A 17187-nucleotide genomic window follows, 5' to 3' on the forward strand; every position below is an offset into this window, starting at 1 on the left:
AGTCAAGAGTTCATGTCCTCCCAGTGCAGCCATAGAAACATTTTGACCACAAACCATGAGAGGGGCTGTAAAATGAATTAATATTTTAATGTTTTTTTTTCCCCACCAATATGAAGATAAAGGTTTCAAAGTCCTCTCTAAACTGCCAGGTTAAAATTGTATTTAGGATCCTGCATTTCTCTCTTTCTTTCATCACAAATTGTAAAACTGCAGTATACTGGCCTGAAACTGCCATTGCACTTATGTTTATTTCACAGCGCTACAAAATATAAAGCCTCTGGGATAAGGTCTGCATTTATTTCAAACCTGTGACAGCTCACCCAACAGATTCATGAAGGGCTTTTATAATGTCTTGTTTTTTATTATTGTGCTCTACACTTTTTTTTTTAATCCTGGAAGAAGCAGTGTTACAGTGGCACTGGTGTAGTTTTGCTCCAATTCCTTACAAAGACTGTGCTTTGTTGACTGTCACTGTTGTTTCATAAAGGCCTGTTACTGATTGAAGTGAGACACTTTTTCATTCTACAAACTCAAATATGCCAATTAAACTACCACTGAGAGAAAATACAGCAGACAGATGTTCAGTGTCAACAATAACAACTTTATTATCTTCTGTCTTTCATTATTGTGTCTTTGTTGTTTAAAGACAATGTTATAAATTAAGGGAGAAAATACACAATTTAAAAAAAAAAAAAAAAGCAAAACCTCAGTTGAATCCGCAGTTACACCTGAATACACCTATGTGTATTTGGGGGAGTAAGAGTAGTAGTCAAGGCAGGTCAGTTACCTTTGACCTCTTGTACCAGGCCGCTGTTGTGATGTGTCATCATAACCTTTCATCATCACATTATTAACATCTCCACTGTCTCACAACAAAGCCGTGAGTCACAGTCTGAGGAGAAGCAGGGTTCGGTTTAGACAAGGCAAGAAACATCTTCCCGCCTTCATTAGTTCGCCTCAAAAACTGAGCAGCATCGAATGAGAGGGAAATGTGTGCCACACATGCACACAAATCAAGCTCATTATGCATACAAACAGTATGAAAACACCAACATAAGAATAATGGCACCAATGAGAATATAGAAATCTGAACAAAAAATAAAAGCATAAAAATTAAAGCTAAAAATCACACCATAGTGAATTAAGAGTAGGTTGAGATGAAATGAGAGAAACAGTGAGAGGGAGTTTACATTAGATCCCTCTGAGACAGGGAAGGCATGAAGAGTTTTTTTTTTTTGTTTGTTTGTTTTTTGTTTTTTTTTTTAGTCTACAGTACACTCTCCATTTACACTTTGGTTGTTTTTTTCCCCTTTCTACATGAGGCAGACAAACTGAAGCAACAACAGCCATGGACTAACAAATCTACACTTCACTGCATTATTGCTACAGCTGTCTGATACTGTACAGGCCCTCAGCGGAGCAACTTCAGTAGGCAAGTCATCATCAAGTACCAAGGTCAAGTTATTTGGAAATATATTGATTAAAACGTATGATGAGCTCTCCATTATCATTCAAAATATAATATGTATTCTCAAATATAAAATCATCTGAAACGCAATATATTAAAGTAAATCTCTAGTAAACCTCATATTGATTGCTGAAAAAAGGAAAATTACAACCAAACTTTCCATTTGTACAGTTTCTTCATCACCACTCAGCAGCAACCTGTCTTCATGACTATGCAATGATACAGAATTAACTGTGCAGTGATGATTTTCAAGATGGCAAAAATGAAACCTCTTGCCGCAGTAGTGTCCATTCTTACATGTGACACTCATAAAGTAAAGTGTGCACAAGCTCAACAGCTCGTATTCATGTGCGTGCTAATGGAAGTGTTTGAGCCTGTGAAGAGGACAGACAAAAAGAGAGTTCAAGCAGAAAAGTAAAATTAGAGGAATCCCTCGACATTCTGGGAAATACACTTATTTGTTTTCTTGTTAACAGTAATATCACTGTCATGTCTGTTCATTGTACAATAAAGCTAAAGCCATCAGCTAATTAGCTTAGCTTGGAGACTGGGAACAGAGACAACTAGCTAAGTTCTGTTCAAAGGTTAAAAATAAAATAATCTAATTTGTATAATTAGCACAAAACATACATGTGGTTTTACGGGGAGGTACGTGTGAAACTATTTCTTGGCTGGGAGCAGTGACTTTGTGAAGATTAAACAAACAAGGGTAAACTAACGGACTAGCTGTTTCCTCCTGTTTCCAGTCTTTATGCTAAGCTAAGCTAAGATAAGATAAGCTAAGCTAGCTGCTGGTTGTAGCTTTAGAAATGAGACAGGTATCGATCTTCTCATCCAAAAAAGCATATTTCCAAAAATGCTGAATTCTTCCTTATAGCAGGTTGTTCTAAACAAGAGTTTTAGTGATTGATCAAACTGTGCTCATGACAACCACAGATCAAAAATGCATCAAAACCTTTTATGTAAATGGACAAAAGAAGCATCTTTTGTGCAAAAAACATCAATCATCATTCATTTCATTATCAAATCATTAATTAATTGGTAAAGTCTCACAGGTTAACTTTTTACATTTTAAGAGCTCATAATCACACTGAAAATCTCCTTCACTTTATCAGCCATACTCAGCATGGAGGGGCACTCTATGGATGAATTTCTTTTCCAGTGCATTTTTCACATCTGTATGGCCTATAAAAAATATTTTCAGTGTCTTAAGACAATTTATGGAAATATAAAACACGAATATGCAGCGAAATTTGCGGGCACCTCAGGATAGATTTCCATCTTTGCAGAATTAATCTAGATTAAAAATTAAAATGACAGCAAATCCTTCAGGCTCGTTCAGTCAATTATTCTCAGATTTGAAGTATGCTGTACAGATAACTTAACACTCAGATTAGTATAATTATTCTTCATTTTACAATATCATTCTTTTATCACAAAATATTCACACAAATAGACTAGATGGTAAATACAATACCTCCAGCCTTGAATTCTACATTCCTAACAATAATTACAAAAAAAAATACTAACTGGTTTTCAAAACTCTTGTCACCATAGACATGTAGTGCACAGGTCAGAGGACTCTTTCCCTTGTTCAGTCAATTAAAGGCAAAAGACTGAGGGTACCTTCGTGAGCTGATCCCAGATCAGTGTGTCCACAAACAGTGAATGAAAGGTGAGCTGTGGTGAGTCTGGAGCAGCAGCTGGGGGGGGTGGGTCCTCTGTGGCTAAAGCTGACTGCACAGTGGTGTGCGACAGGAACCAGCCCTGACCTGCTGTCAGCTGAAGCCACTCTGGACTCCTGTGAGAAACCGCTCCAGTCTCACATAAAGTCGTCCTACTGGAGACGTCTGAACTACAAATTAGTGACTGATGGGAGGCTGTGGAGCTACTGCAATGCACACTATAGAAATCAACATGTTCCTGGATGTACTGGGTGGTAAACGTCTCAGTGATTTCGGCTTTGTACGGTCACTGAGAGTGATGTCACTGAAAATGGTCACCAGGGATACGGTATGTGTTGCTATGGTAGAGCACCAGAGGACAAGGTAAAGTACATCAACATCAACACAAAGATATGTACTAACCTATGGTCAACCACAGTGAAAAGTGCGTATTCAGGTCTTTAAATGGAGATTCCTGTTAGAGTGATATGAATGTTTTGAAGTTTAATGTTGCACTGTTGGAACTGCACTAATGTTTTACAACTAAAGGACTGACTACTGTATAATTTTGCTAATCAGAATCACAAATGGAAGATGTCTGAAGTGTGTTTAGATGACTGAAATGCACTGAAGTACACAGGCATTTCCTCTTCAAAGTATGAAATGGATAAGCAGCCTTTTTAATCACTACATGGACTACAGTCTAACTGACTATTGAACAGACTATTTGCATGTATCTAGAGGGAAACCCCATTATTCACAAAAAACAGATTTCTGCATTTCTGGATATTTTATCAGTTCAGATAAACCAGCCTCTGGTGTATGATTATCTGGTGATAATTTGCCCAATCAAACATTAGCTGTTGACTATGGAGACCCAACGTTTTGAAAATTAAATAAATGAATAACAAAGATATTTTGAAATACACAATTACACAAATAAATGAAGACAAAATATATAATATAACCAGAATAAAACTGTGCAATAATCATATACACTTAAGAATACCTTATCTTCACAATCAAATAAGGTTAGTGCAGCCACTGGTATTTCTTTCTAGCAGTTTAAAAAAAAAAAAAATCAAAGCAACAGTTGATCACATAATTGGCTCTGCACTGTTGGTCTTGACTGGCAGATAAAGACATTTCATAAAATGGGCTGAGTCTTTAAAAAACATATTTGAATATTTCACAGTTTTATGGTTATATCATGTCGCTTGTCTGTAGTTATTAATATGATTATGTCTTATTTAATTAATTTTGAACACTTTGGGTCTCCTTTTTTTGTTTGTTTGTTTGTTTTTTTTACAAAATCTAACAGACATAAATTTCCAGACACCATATTGAGGCCTTAACCTCTATCTTACAGCAACCAAAAGGGGCACTTGAAATCAATCAATCCTGGTGAAGAAAAGGAGGGAATTACTTAAAAATTTATAAAGAAGGACTCGCATAATAAAACAGAGGATGAGGACACGTTTCTTGCAGCCACTGAAATACTCACGTGTATTCAACACTGTTGTGTTTCTATGTGCCTCTTAATGGTTTTGTCCCTGTTAGTTGTCAGTCTATAGTCGTGAGCTGCTTTGATATGGGTTTCTATCCAACTGGTAAAACTCTGGGGTGATCACAGAAAAGTGCATTGTGGGTAGCATTTACGGAGCACCTGATTTCAGGAGTGCGCAGGTGTCTCTACTGTGCGATGTTACAACGTCATTATCTCCCATCCACACATTATCTCACTGCTGTTTCCGTACAGTGTCAAAGAGGACTACTCAGGGAACACCGCTTTCTTTTCCCCCATTGTAAAAACAGAGTGAGAGTGTACATTTGGAGGTACAGTGAAATCCGAGAGTGTGTGAAACATACACATTCTCATGCTCACAAACGTTCACATGGTGCTCATAAGCCAGCTATGCCCCCACTGCATAAAGGACCAGAGGCTGAGCAGTTCCCTGTCCGATGAGGTTAGGTGTGATCTGGGGTCAGCTGCTGGGTTAGAAGATGTCAGGACACATGCTCCAGTCCTGTCTCTCCTTCGCCTCCCAGTAACCTCCCTTGTATACAAAGTTTGTCTCTCCAGTGACTGAGTCCCTCCTCTGGTGAAACCACAACGGCTGGTAGCCTTCGTATTCTCTACCTGCGGGGGAGAAGCACGAGGGTTACTCAGTCGGCATCATTCAAAATCACACTTTAGTTGAGAAGCCACACTTGCAGGCGATTCACTAAGCGATCAATTCACCTCCACACATACGCATATATGAGAAGCAATCAATTGCTGGGCACTGCATTTGGGATAACTCCAAATGAGAACTGAGCTGTTGCAATGGTGAACAAGTTGACTTTACATCAATAAAATACAAGTAAGCACAATATGTGCAATGAAAAAACCTAGATCGATCACGGCAGAGGAGAAAATTATAATCAGTTTTGGGACTTTTAGAGCCGAATGATTCATCTGTTTCTTAATACAGACAGAGCACAAGTCAAGAAAAGGCAGAAATTGCAGGTCTTTGATTTGTGAATATTTATAAAAACATAATGCTTTAAGTATAGTACATTAGGCTATTGTAACTAATAGCTCATGGTGTCACAGCAGCAATATGTCTTTACAGTTCCCTTCATAAAAACATAATGTACATTTAATTTAAAATGAACAGCAATTTAAAATAACTTGTTTACTGCTGGTAAGTGCACAATAAAAGTGCCAATGCATGACAATGCAGTGCAAATTAATCACTTGCTGATGTGGCTTCACCACAGCACACTAAGAATACTTGTAGATTTTAAAGTTGCATCTGTTACCACATATTATTGAGACCAGATCTAAATGAAAATGTCACATGTATGCAGGAAAAAGTCTTGTTTTTCCTGAGTCATTATCTGGAGAAGTTGACATGAGAGGGGGCATCATGCAGTTCCCACACACAGGCAGACCACACAGAGGACACACAGGAGGATGGTGTGTGTGTGTGTGTGTGTGTGTGTGTGTGTGTGTGTGTGCGTATGTGCGTGTGTGTATGCGTGTGGGAATGATGCACAACAGAGGGGCACAGGGCAACCCCCACTCACCAGAGTCATAATCACACTCTGACCACCAATAGAGGGAGGAAAAGAAAGACAAGTCATGGGTACATCGAATACAATCTAGCCTACGCACAACACACACACAGGAATGCCACCACGATGAAAAGTTTCTGCTGAGTTCTCCATAAAATTCAGTCTGGCTTCTCTTTTCTGTTCAGCCCTGTCCTCTGACCTGCAATGACCTGCAACTGCAATCATTTACTGGAATAAGTAGTTCTCAGGAGACCATAAGAAATTATTACAACATAAGTTGCTGCGTGTTAATAATTTTATGTAATGCTTTGGGGGTCTGTCTCAGCTGTTTGTCCCAGTAAGAACTGACATGCAGCTGTAAACCACCTCTAATGACAAAGAACACAATTCTACAGAGAAATATGTGAAACTTTTTGTAACTATTGTAATAGAGTTGCGAAGGCAGGAGGACCAGCTGGTTCTACAGGTATTTTTTCCCATTATAGATTCCTATTTCAAAATTATCTTTTTATGATATTGCTAATGGGTCTTCAGCAAAATAATACTATGGATCTATATTGTCATCAGATTTAATTATTCCAACTTGTTTCCAGTGTTTTTGTCTGTCTCTTTAGTGTGGCAGCTAGCTCTAAATACTACAATACCCATGAGCCTCAGTTGCCATTGCTGTTGCAGATCAAAAACCCTTTGTTCTTGCAATTGGGAACAAAACACGGCACCATAGTTGCAGAATTCATCCAAAACTGATCCAGAATCTGCAAGTGAAGTGATTAAAACTACTGAATGCACAAAGAATAATCTTTAACTTCTACACAACAGACTTTCAGCTTAGTGACTGGATGTCTTTTTTTGGGGGGATGCTCCTCAGTTTGCTAAACTTCTGTTTATGTAGACAGTTTTTATCTTTTTTATTATTATTATTAAAAACAGGTATTTTTTAAGGTCAGTTACTCATCTTTTGTACTGATGATAACACTAACTAATGCTGTCTAAGCAAATGGAATGAATGGGAGTTTTACTACAGGAATCCTGGGTGCCCAAAATAAGTCCTCCCACTTCGCAAGTCTACACCCTTTTCCTTCTCTTTTCTTTCTAGTCTTTACCATCCCTGCTTATCTCTGTCTGTAACTCAGCACCTCTTCACCTATCAGACATCACCATTCCTGCTCTCCATTTCATACCTTCATCCAGAGCATCCGAGGCTTCAGCTTCCCTCCTCCTTCTCACAGCTCTTTGTTTCTCCTCCAGCCTCTGTTTTTCTGAGTTTGCTTCATCCCATCGCCCGTCCTCCATCAGCCTCTGGTCAGGTCTCAGGCGGCTATCGGTCAGTCCCACTCCTTCCTCCGGCTCGTTCAGGGTCAATGCCAATGCAGAGAAGTGGTACATGTTCTCAGCATTCTCCCTGAGAGGGCAAGAGCAAGAGTTACAGTGTGATGCTGCAATCAATGATATTGACTGAACATTGCAGCTGTTATACAACAACAATGACTCTTATTATTGCAATGTTCTTCCTCATGAGGCTGACGACACAAGCGCTTACGGGAGAGGGTATTTCTTCCACAGCAGTTTGGGGGACAAAGTCTGATAGACGGTCTTCTGCTTGCCCTCTGATCCACTGCCCCCTCGGCTGCTCTGAATGATCTTGGCACTCTCCATCTTATCATCCCACGTACCAGAGAGGATGTAGTGAGCTTGGCCCCCACTGTCTGCCACCACACCTGTCACCTGGAAACAGTAAAAGGAAATCAGAGAATTAACTTCATACACAGATACCAAAGGAATTAAGACACTAAAGCAAAGCTTCTTTCTGCGAGTCCTTTTCCCCTACTGCTAAACACTCAAATGCACCGTCCCCTCAGTAGGACACCAGTACATTTTCATTAGCTTGTCTCAAAAGTCACTACCAAGGAGAGCATTGTGCCCCATTTTTAGGTAGCTGGTATGTCTCAGAAGGAGGTTACAGTAAAGTAAGCTATCTCTAACAATACTCAAAAAACTAATTTATTTGTTGGTACTGTCCAGCAGGAGGCAGCATCACACAAATTAACCCCTGAATTGTATGACTTTACACCAAGGTCAGGTATCAGCAAAGTGTGGGGTAAAAAAACGCATTTACCTTCCGTGGAACGTCCCTGGAGAAATAACTGTAGGGAGAGAACTTGAGTTGGCAGGTCTCCTTGGTCCTGTGATTCACAATCTCAATGTCCCCCGACTGTACAAGTACAACAATGAACCGAGGCAAGAGTGAGAGACAAACACACAGAGAATGATAGCGTATTTGAGTGAGTAGATTTGACCATTTTACATCCTGGAATAAATGTGGCAAACAGCATGAATGAAAACTGAGTGGTAAGATGTGATTAATCAGAGTTTAAGAAAAGCAGCTGCACAGCAATATTTTAATGAGTAGATTCCTGTATTCTTTTCTATGTGTTAGCACAAGGAGAGAAGAACTTGTTTAACTGTGGAGGTGGCATCATTATTTCTGGACTATTATATAAAATTTATATGCTCATATATATGCGCAAAAATAACCATAACAGCTTATTTGGATGCATATTTGAGGTATATTGCTGTGAGGTAGGCTACAATTTATTATAAATAAAGGTCTCGGGTAAGACCAACAAAAAAAATGTAATCACAAAACAGAGACAGTGAGTAGCATTAATGACATTTATCTGCATGAATACTGTCAAAGAAATGCAATGAATCAACAAATACTGACTGGTTCGATATTGCCATCTCCTTGTATTATGATATATGAATCCAGAGTTGATATATTCTAATAGGACTCTTTAGCCAGGGCATCTGCATCACATCTGCACACCAGTGTGCTTCTGAGAGTGGTGATTCACAGGCAAGCACACACAGGAGACTGATGTGACACACAAACATTAAGTATGTATCACATCGGAAAAAAATGAAAAAACAAGAACCACACTTCTCAAGCGACAGGCAGATGTGAAGCCCCGCCCCTCCCACCTCCTCCCTCTATATAACTGGGCCACCTCACAGAAAGAAAAGGCTGTTATTTTAGGGTCTTATTAGAGATCAAAGCTAAAGATAAATCCCTAGAGATTGTGGAGCTCCTTATTCATGTGCTGTAAGGCTTTGCTCTGAATCCATTCCTCATAGAAGGGAACCAGAGCTCTCCTGGACTGTGCCACACTCTTTCACAAAGCAAAAATATATATCTACAGGCTTCTCTGGGAGGTCAGAGATATTAAGGCAGGGTTGCTGGTTACCGATAAGAAGTGCTTGGAAACAGACCTGGTCAATCCACAGCTTGCCCACAATGATGTTGTGCACCGTGGAGGTGACCTTTCTCCACACATAGTGGTTCCCGCTGGAGTGGAACTGCAGGTGAATGGCACCTGGGGAGGGACAGAGACAAAAGGCTATAAGAGGAAAGAAATATCACAGCTGCTTTTGTTACCAATCCGCAACTGCAGACCTGAAAATGGCATGTTTGATTGCAGGTTTGCTTTTGTGATTCAAAATCTGTTTGTGACCACAGTCAATTATACCTGCAGCGGCTGAAAAACGTGTCATCTCACACATTTAGAACCTGTGCACAGGCAATACATTTCCACCTTTTTCTGGTGTGACATAACCCCAGAAGACTGATAACATGTATTTCACCATTTTCCACTTGAAAGCTACAGCAGGCATATAACAGGAAGTGGGAGAAGTCAGATAAATACCACTGCATCCCTTGCTAGGGCTGCATCTATCAAATCCCTCATGTATCTGAGCCAACAGTCCCCTGCTCTCTACTGTCCCAGTGCAATAGAGACCTCATTTTATACCCATACTTTATGTATATGTCAAAGGGATCATAAAACAGCCGAGATTCATTCTCACACCCTTTCCTCTGGCTTTAGAGCACGTGGGAGGCAGATCAATGGTCTACAACTCTCAAGTGGGATGTGAAGTCATTTTTAACATAATTCTGCTGTTCAATTTACATGATGAAACCTTTATTTACACATATCGTTTGTTAGCTTCTCAGGTGAATGTGAAATGTCTTACCCAGAGGCATAATGGAGAGGTATTTGCCACGGAACTTGCTGGCAATGGTGATTTCCTGCCACAGGGTCCAGCCTCGTTGGGAAATCACGTGATGTGCAGCAGCAGGGGGGTGATGGCTCACCTTCGAAGAGAGGCACATGTAAAGGTGAAGTGCAACTGCTTAACAACTTGTTCTGAGAACACAGTCTGATCTCGGGTACGTCAGCTTAGGTCACATGCGTGCATGCACATCAGTGAGCGTGTAAACAAAAACACCCAGTGGCTCTCGCTGTTACCTGCTCACACAGCGAGCGGTAGCCGAACTCCTCCAGGCGATCGAGCTCATAGGTCTCGCCCAGCAGGGGGTTGAAGGGCTTGGCTGTCCGGTGGACCGTGGTGGAGTAGGAGGAGACGGAGAAGGCAGCGACCAGGCACATCTGCTCCAGGGAGGAGTCGCAGCGCGCCGCCTTGTCCAGGAGCTCGTGATACTCCAGGTCCTCGGTGAGACGCTGCAGCATCGACAGAGGCTCGTTGAAGTTTACCTGAATGGAAGATAATGAAGGAGGGAAAGTCGTGAGAAATATTTCCCACAGATTTATGTTCACCTGTCAGCAGGGAGGAGGACCATGCCTCATGTACTTACAGGCATGGGGATTTTAGAGAGCTCCTTGCCAATGCAGTTCTTCATGATGCTCCATAAATTGAGGGAGTAGTTGGGCTTGTCTGGGATATGAGTCCGCCTCTGTCTGCGGGGCTGCAGCTCCCTCCCTGACACATCATTACAACTTGGAGACATCTGGGATTGGGGGGGAGGGGGATTGAGAAGGTGTTTTTTATTTTTTAACTTTGTAAGAAAAAAAATCGATACATACAAGTTTGAGAAATACTTTCAAATTTATGGACAGCTTGGCAGCTTATCACCAGACACAGTGATGAAGCAAGTGAAAGACAGAAGGAGAATGAACAAAAGACACAGATGTGTAAGAGAGAGAAGAAGCAGTGAAAAGAGAGGTAAGGGGAAAGAAGAGCAGATGTTTGACTGGTAATTAAGATTTAGCGGAATGATGCAGCTGAGCTGTGTGTCTTTGGCACCACAGGGGTGACAGCAAGACTGCAGGAAAGACAGACAAAAGGCTATGTGCGTGTGTGCGTGTGCGAGGATGGGATGAATGTAGGGTAGGAAAGGAGGACTGTGAGAGCAGCAAGTGAAGATGGTTATATAAATAAATCAATGAGCTGTGTGCTCTCCAGCAGCACAAATGAATCCATATCAAGATTACAAAAGTCAGCAGTGTTCACAAATGTCAGTCCTATTACTCAGACTTGTTAGGAGGACAGACGCTTACATGGTCGTCCTGGTTCCAGTCATTGGGGTGACCTCCGCTTGCTCCGCTCAAATTACTCTGAGATCGCCTGGAACAGAATGAAAATGTTTCCTTCAATGGGCACTGGACACATACACAGACTTATTGTTCATTTCTCTCTCTCCTTTACCACTTGCACACACGCCCACAATGCACACAGGGGAGCAAAAAGATTGCCGGGTATTACAGATGAATGCTGTGTAACAGTTTCCATCATTTTTAATGGTGCTGCTGGAGTCGAGGGATATGTTGCAAGAGATGAGCCATAACAATGATGAGGAAGAAAACACTAAAGGCACTTCAGACATTTTCGAAAAAAAAAAAACAAACAAACAAAAAAAAAAAAACTGAAGCTCAGCAAAAACAAGTCTTGCCAGTGAGAAGCTGACTCCAATGCAGTAAACAAATACGCTACAAAAATGTATCGAGAGAGCAAAAACAAAAACAAGAAATTGGTTTAATTTGCTGCAGGAAAACAGACCGGGATGACAGTCTTAAGTTATTTTTATCTGTGTGACAGAGTGACCATATCTGACGAAATTCAAGAGTGAAGTCTATGATTTGGGTGCGTGTAGGTTAAGTTGTCACATCATGAGCCATCATCAGAGCCTTGTTCAGCTGTCAGCCAGAGTCAAATTCACTGCTATGACAAAATAGAGCATGCATGAAAATAGTTTATAGCAACTTTCTTCCCTGTATTTGTCTTTCAGGTGTCCTTATCTTTCGAGAAATACCTAAAAAGACAAATACTAAAGAGCACAGGACCACATGAATCCCTGTGTGAGACTGACCTGTGCTGTGTGTTCTCAGTGGCGGTCACTGTGATAAATGCAGGGGAATCCTCCATGGCATCAAAATACTCAGTATCCTCATCTTCATCACTTGCCTCCTCTTTGAGCGGCCTCTCGCTTCCTTCATTCAGGACATATGGATTTGTGAGTGCATACAGACGACATACAGTGCTGGCAGAAGCATCACATGTTGGTGAGTTTGTAATCTACAGACCTCAGGGAGAGAGCAGCGTATAATCACATACCCATGGCAATTAATCAAGGAATAATCAGCTTAGTAAAATTGGCCATGTTCCTGCTGGTTAACTAGCCTGAATGATGCAAGTTCCTCAGGGTGTCTTTCTCATATCCAGGATCCAACATTCAATATTTGGTATGTTCAGTGATCTGTTATGTGTACAAACTGGATCTTCCAACACAGAAGCATAAATCCCTGTATAATGGAATCATAATGCTTTCAAATGAAAAGTGATTCTATTAATGAAAAGGAGGGTAAACTATAACCTTCAAACAAATGCCACTATGAACAAAAAAATGACTGTATTTTCAGCTATTTTTATGCCCTTATTCTGTTAAAATCTTCCTGTTAAAAGCTACTTAATAATGAGCCATACTATGAACGCATAGTTACCGAAGATTTGCATTTGCCTCAAACAAGGGGTAAACTCTACTCCACAATTAAAACAGAATTGAAAGAAAACAGTTTCATATTTAGGGTTATGAAATGTTTGTTTCACCGTGCCAACTTTTCAAGTAAGGAAACATTCATCTCCCTGGTGAGCCATTATCCTTACAGTCAGCAACGGTGGGTCACCCCATTCTCCACTTTTAAAATTAAATGCTTTGCATCCCTATCAACTGTGTCTTCTAACTTAAAGCTATGACAAAGTTACAGTGTTTACATTAAAGGTAAGGTCACAGGGTTACTACAATCCCACCCCTTGTCAAAGATGATAACACATGTATGTTTGACACAGAGGGTCAGGAGAGTTGAAAAAATGGCATTTAAGAGGAGGTCATAGGGTCACTCAAATCGGTAAGTTCCCTCATTGTGGTGAATGGATGTACACAGAATAATTCATGCTAGCCTGACCACTTGTTTTCAAGAAAAGTTGGTTATAGGTAAACAACCAAGAAAAACAACTGGGTGGACAGACCACATGACCTTCAGTCCTTAGTGAAGGTAATTACCATCTCTTACTTAAGTATAATCCAATCCAATCCTGTCCTTCTGACACAACTTAAAATTTCCTTCCTCCACATAAAGAGTGCCTGTAATACTGAGCCTGAGGCCACACGTGACTTTTAGCCAATAAAGTGAGGTCCACACTGAGGCCCACAGGAGTAAATAAAACACAGACAGTCGGTCTCACCCTTGTTGGTGGTAGGGGCACTGGGGGTGCTGGAAACAAGCGTGGGTGCTTCTCTCCACGCTCGCTCCAGGCTGTTATGCTGCTTCGCTAGCTGCTCAATGGTCTCCTCTAGGTGAGTGCGCTGCTCTCGCTCATACTGCAGCGCCCGCTGCCATCTCCTACTGTGAGTCTCTGCTAGGTCCAAAAAGTCTCGACACGCCTGGGGGAGAAAACACAGAGAGACAAAAAGTTTAATTTCTAAAACATAGAAAAAACATAGTCTGAAAAAACAGATTTACATCCTGTTGTTCGTAATTCTCAATAAGGTGCAAGATACTTTCCACTTGCTATGACTAACAGCTTAGATTTCTGCATTAAAAATACAAGAGCGTCCTGAAACAACTCTTCTCATGGCTTTTGGTTCATGCTCAAATCTAGAAAACACCTTCTCTGAAACAAAACATGACATTTGAAAATTAAAATCATAAAGTCTTCATGAATATTTGAGCCAACAAATAATACTAGACTTTAAAAAATCACCAGGATCTAACTTCTTCTGACAGCTGACAAAATGAGGGAAAGAGAAAAAACTGGGGTGTAGAGGTGTAGAGACATCTGTGTCAATCATTGTAATCAAGGCTATTTATCACCACCGTTTCAAACAATCATCAATATGTTAATTAGCTCTCTGTGGCACATTTACTGAGTCTCCCTGCTGTGTCAAATGTGTATCGACGCAAACTGGAAACACAGAAAACATCAGCGAGTGATGAGCTGTTTGCATGGCAGACTATATTTGAGTCAAGAGGGGGCATCATTGTTGCTGATCTAGTTTTACTGCTGAGACAAAGAGGTTACTTCAGATCAAACATACACGTCAACACTTGTGGATGCTGCATCATATGTCTGACAGCTTTGCCTCATAGTGAGCTAAAAGGTCAATGAACCTAAATAACACCTCACAGCTGACTACATGAATGATGAAAATGTCATGTGACAGTCACTGAGCTGTCAGCGAGTGTGGCCTCCAGAGGAGGGGTTTTCGAATAATCATTTCGAAACTGTCGCATTACTATTTTTGTCGCATTTTGTGGGGGCTAGCTATTGTTCTTTCCCCACATGAGAGGGACAGCACATGAGTCCACTCAGTATTCGCAGCAAACAGAGCTAGACGGGCTGTTGAGAGTCAGCTTGAACCACTTTTAGATAAAGCTGTGGCTGCAGGTAGCGAGCTGGAGGGAAGAATGTGTCACACAGCTCAAATAATCTCTGCTCTGTGGTGAGAGAGCAGTCAGGACGTACAGTATCACCTGTAGGCAGCCGGAAGAGAAACAAAGATGCAGTAACACATCCAGAAAACAGGATATGCATCAGTCTGAAAAAGTGCTTCTTTCTCTCTCACACACACACAATATGACACTGATACTATTAGTTAGCACTACATATTTAAAGAAGTGATATTTTTAGGGAAATCTGAAAGCCATTTCTGAAAAAGACAAAAGGATAATATATTTAATAACTGCATAAGTAACTAAATGAATGCTTTAAATTTAAAAATGTATTATTCATTCTACCATCCTCATGATAGGTAATTTATCATTTAACTGTATTTAATTTAAATATAGTAAATATATGTAACCTGGATAAGTTTACTTGTTGTCATGCAAAACATCACTGACATTTCCACATAACTAATCTAAGAGAGGGGAAACAAGGAACAGAAAGAGTAACTAAAAGTGAATCGTAAGATACATTATGACTGTTACAATAACATTAAGATTTCATGTAGCACATGCAGTTGCTATGACAATTCATTTATCTTTGCACATGGGTCTGGTTTTCCTGATCCTCAACAGACTAAGTAGTACGTTTGATAAACATTTGCAGTCAGGCAGTTATTACACATGTGTCTGAGATTATTTCTGGAGAATTTTAGCTTCATTAGCACCAGAACAAAAGTCCAGATATGGTTTAATATCTTAATGTCTTTGAAAAATGTATTCATGACAAAAAAAGCAAATGTTAGTAAATGTTAGCAAATGTTATGCAATATTAATGCATAATTGAATAACATTATTCCAGAAGTCAAAATATCACACCATCATTAACAAGTTTAGAAAGATCCTGTGAGTTAAAGCCGGCCAACTAAGTCAACGAAAACAACTTAAAAAGTGATACTTATCTTCCTGCTACTTAAATAAATAACTGACCTGCACAGACTGAGAGATTTTAATGGTTTTAACACAGTATTTTAAAATCTTATGTGTGGTAATGGTGAAGGTTGATTATATGCTGATAGTACTTAAAAATCAAACATCCTTACCCTCTGTGAAAGTTACAGTTCAATGGCTTTAGGTATTTCAGAGCAGATAATCCATGACTGAAACTGTATTGTGCTCATGGCATTGCATGGAAATTCCAAAATATGAAAAATGTTAGTAGACCTGTCTCCAATCAGTCTCTTACCTTTGGCAGTCTTGCATGAAGTGTCTAAACATTACTGTCTGAGCATCAGTTTAAATGTTAGATGTGCATGTGATGTTGCAGTCCACTTCCTCAGATACAACCATGATATGAAACTCAACACCCACTTAAAAAAAATATGACAGTTCCACTTTTTTTGTGCTGACTCTCCAGCACAAACGCAGACTGCATGTGACGTCCGGTGGGGGAAGCAAAAAAAAAGTCAACAGGCATGCGGGATATGGAAGTATGAGGTGGCATTAACCGATGTTGGCATCAAATTAAAAGTTGTGGTGAGATTATGCAGAAGAAGTGAGATGGCAAAAAATGAAATCATCTTGAGCAATATGCGATTAAACTTGAAGTGGTAGGTGTGTAAATGCATGCATACAGAAATGGGCAAGAGCTTGAGTTCACTGGCACGAGTGAGAAGTTACATCACCACCAAATGAACTGGAGTGCAACCCTCTCCTCGAGCCACGGTCAGATCACTGAGAGCATGCAGTTGTGTCTTGCCATTATGGCCTCCTTCTTCCCACAACCCCTCCTCTCCCCTTTATTCCCTCCTTACATATACAGCCCAGTTTCTTTGAAGTGGCACATAAAAACTACATTTATATTTTAGAGCAAAGAGCATGTCTTTATAGTTGCTGAATCCACAGCTGCAGAAATCCAAATACCCATATCCTGTGCTGCTCTCTGCTTGAATAGAGCCATTTACAACACCAAAAATACTACAGGGGGTTTGTGGCAGCACTTCTTTCTCATTAGAAGCACATTCCTGGCAAACCTGATGGCATTTTAATGAGTTAGGCAACCCAAGAGGGTCTATTTTATTGCTTGTCCAGAAAGTTTCAAATTCCCATACCAATTAATAAAAAATGGATGACAAGAAGAAACAAAGGACTAACCATTTTGAGTGCAATCTAAATTAAGACTTTTTTTCTTTTTTTTTAAATCTTACTACATGGCTTAAGTCTCTTCACAGGCGGAATTAGCACATACTAAACCCAT

General features: G+C 40.2%; 1 protein-coding gene across 1 annotated transcript in view; it reads right to left on the reverse strand.

Annotated features, from left to right (window-relative positions):
• Positions 1-580: 580 nt before the first annotated feature.
• The window catches only part of osbp2b (oxysterol binding protein 2b), a 47948-nt gene continuing 31341 nt past the window's right edge, over positions 581-17187 (reverse strand). Inside the window, exons 4-14 of the mRNA XM_018669309.2 lie at positions 13732-13930; positions 12359-12479; positions 11550-11616; positions 10847-10999; positions 10500-10745; positions 10225-10345; positions 9463-9566; positions 8309-8404; positions 7733-7917; positions 7374-7594; positions 581-5272 (exon numbers count right to left, since the gene is read on the reverse strand). Coding sequence (XP_018524825.1) covers positions 5130-5272; positions 7374-7594; positions 7733-7917; positions 8309-8404; positions 9463-9566; positions 10225-10345; positions 10500-10745; positions 10847-10999; positions 11550-11616; positions 12359-12479; positions 13732-13930 — 1656 coding nt within the window. The 3' untranslated portion in view covers positions 581-5129. The remainder of the gene's footprint in view (positions 5273-7373; positions 7595-7732; positions 7918-8308; positions 8405-9462; positions 9567-10224; positions 10346-10499; positions 10746-10846; positions 11000-11549; positions 11617-12358; positions 12480-13731; positions 13931-17187) is intronic.

The sequence above is a fragment of the Lates calcarifer genome, linkage group LG13 (assembly GCF_001640805.2).
Source record: "Lates calcarifer isolate ASB-BC8 linkage group LG13, TLL_Latcal_v3, whole genome shotgun sequence".
Classification (NCBI taxonomy): Eukaryota; Metazoa; Chordata; class Actinopteri; family Centropomidae; genus Lates; species Lates calcarifer.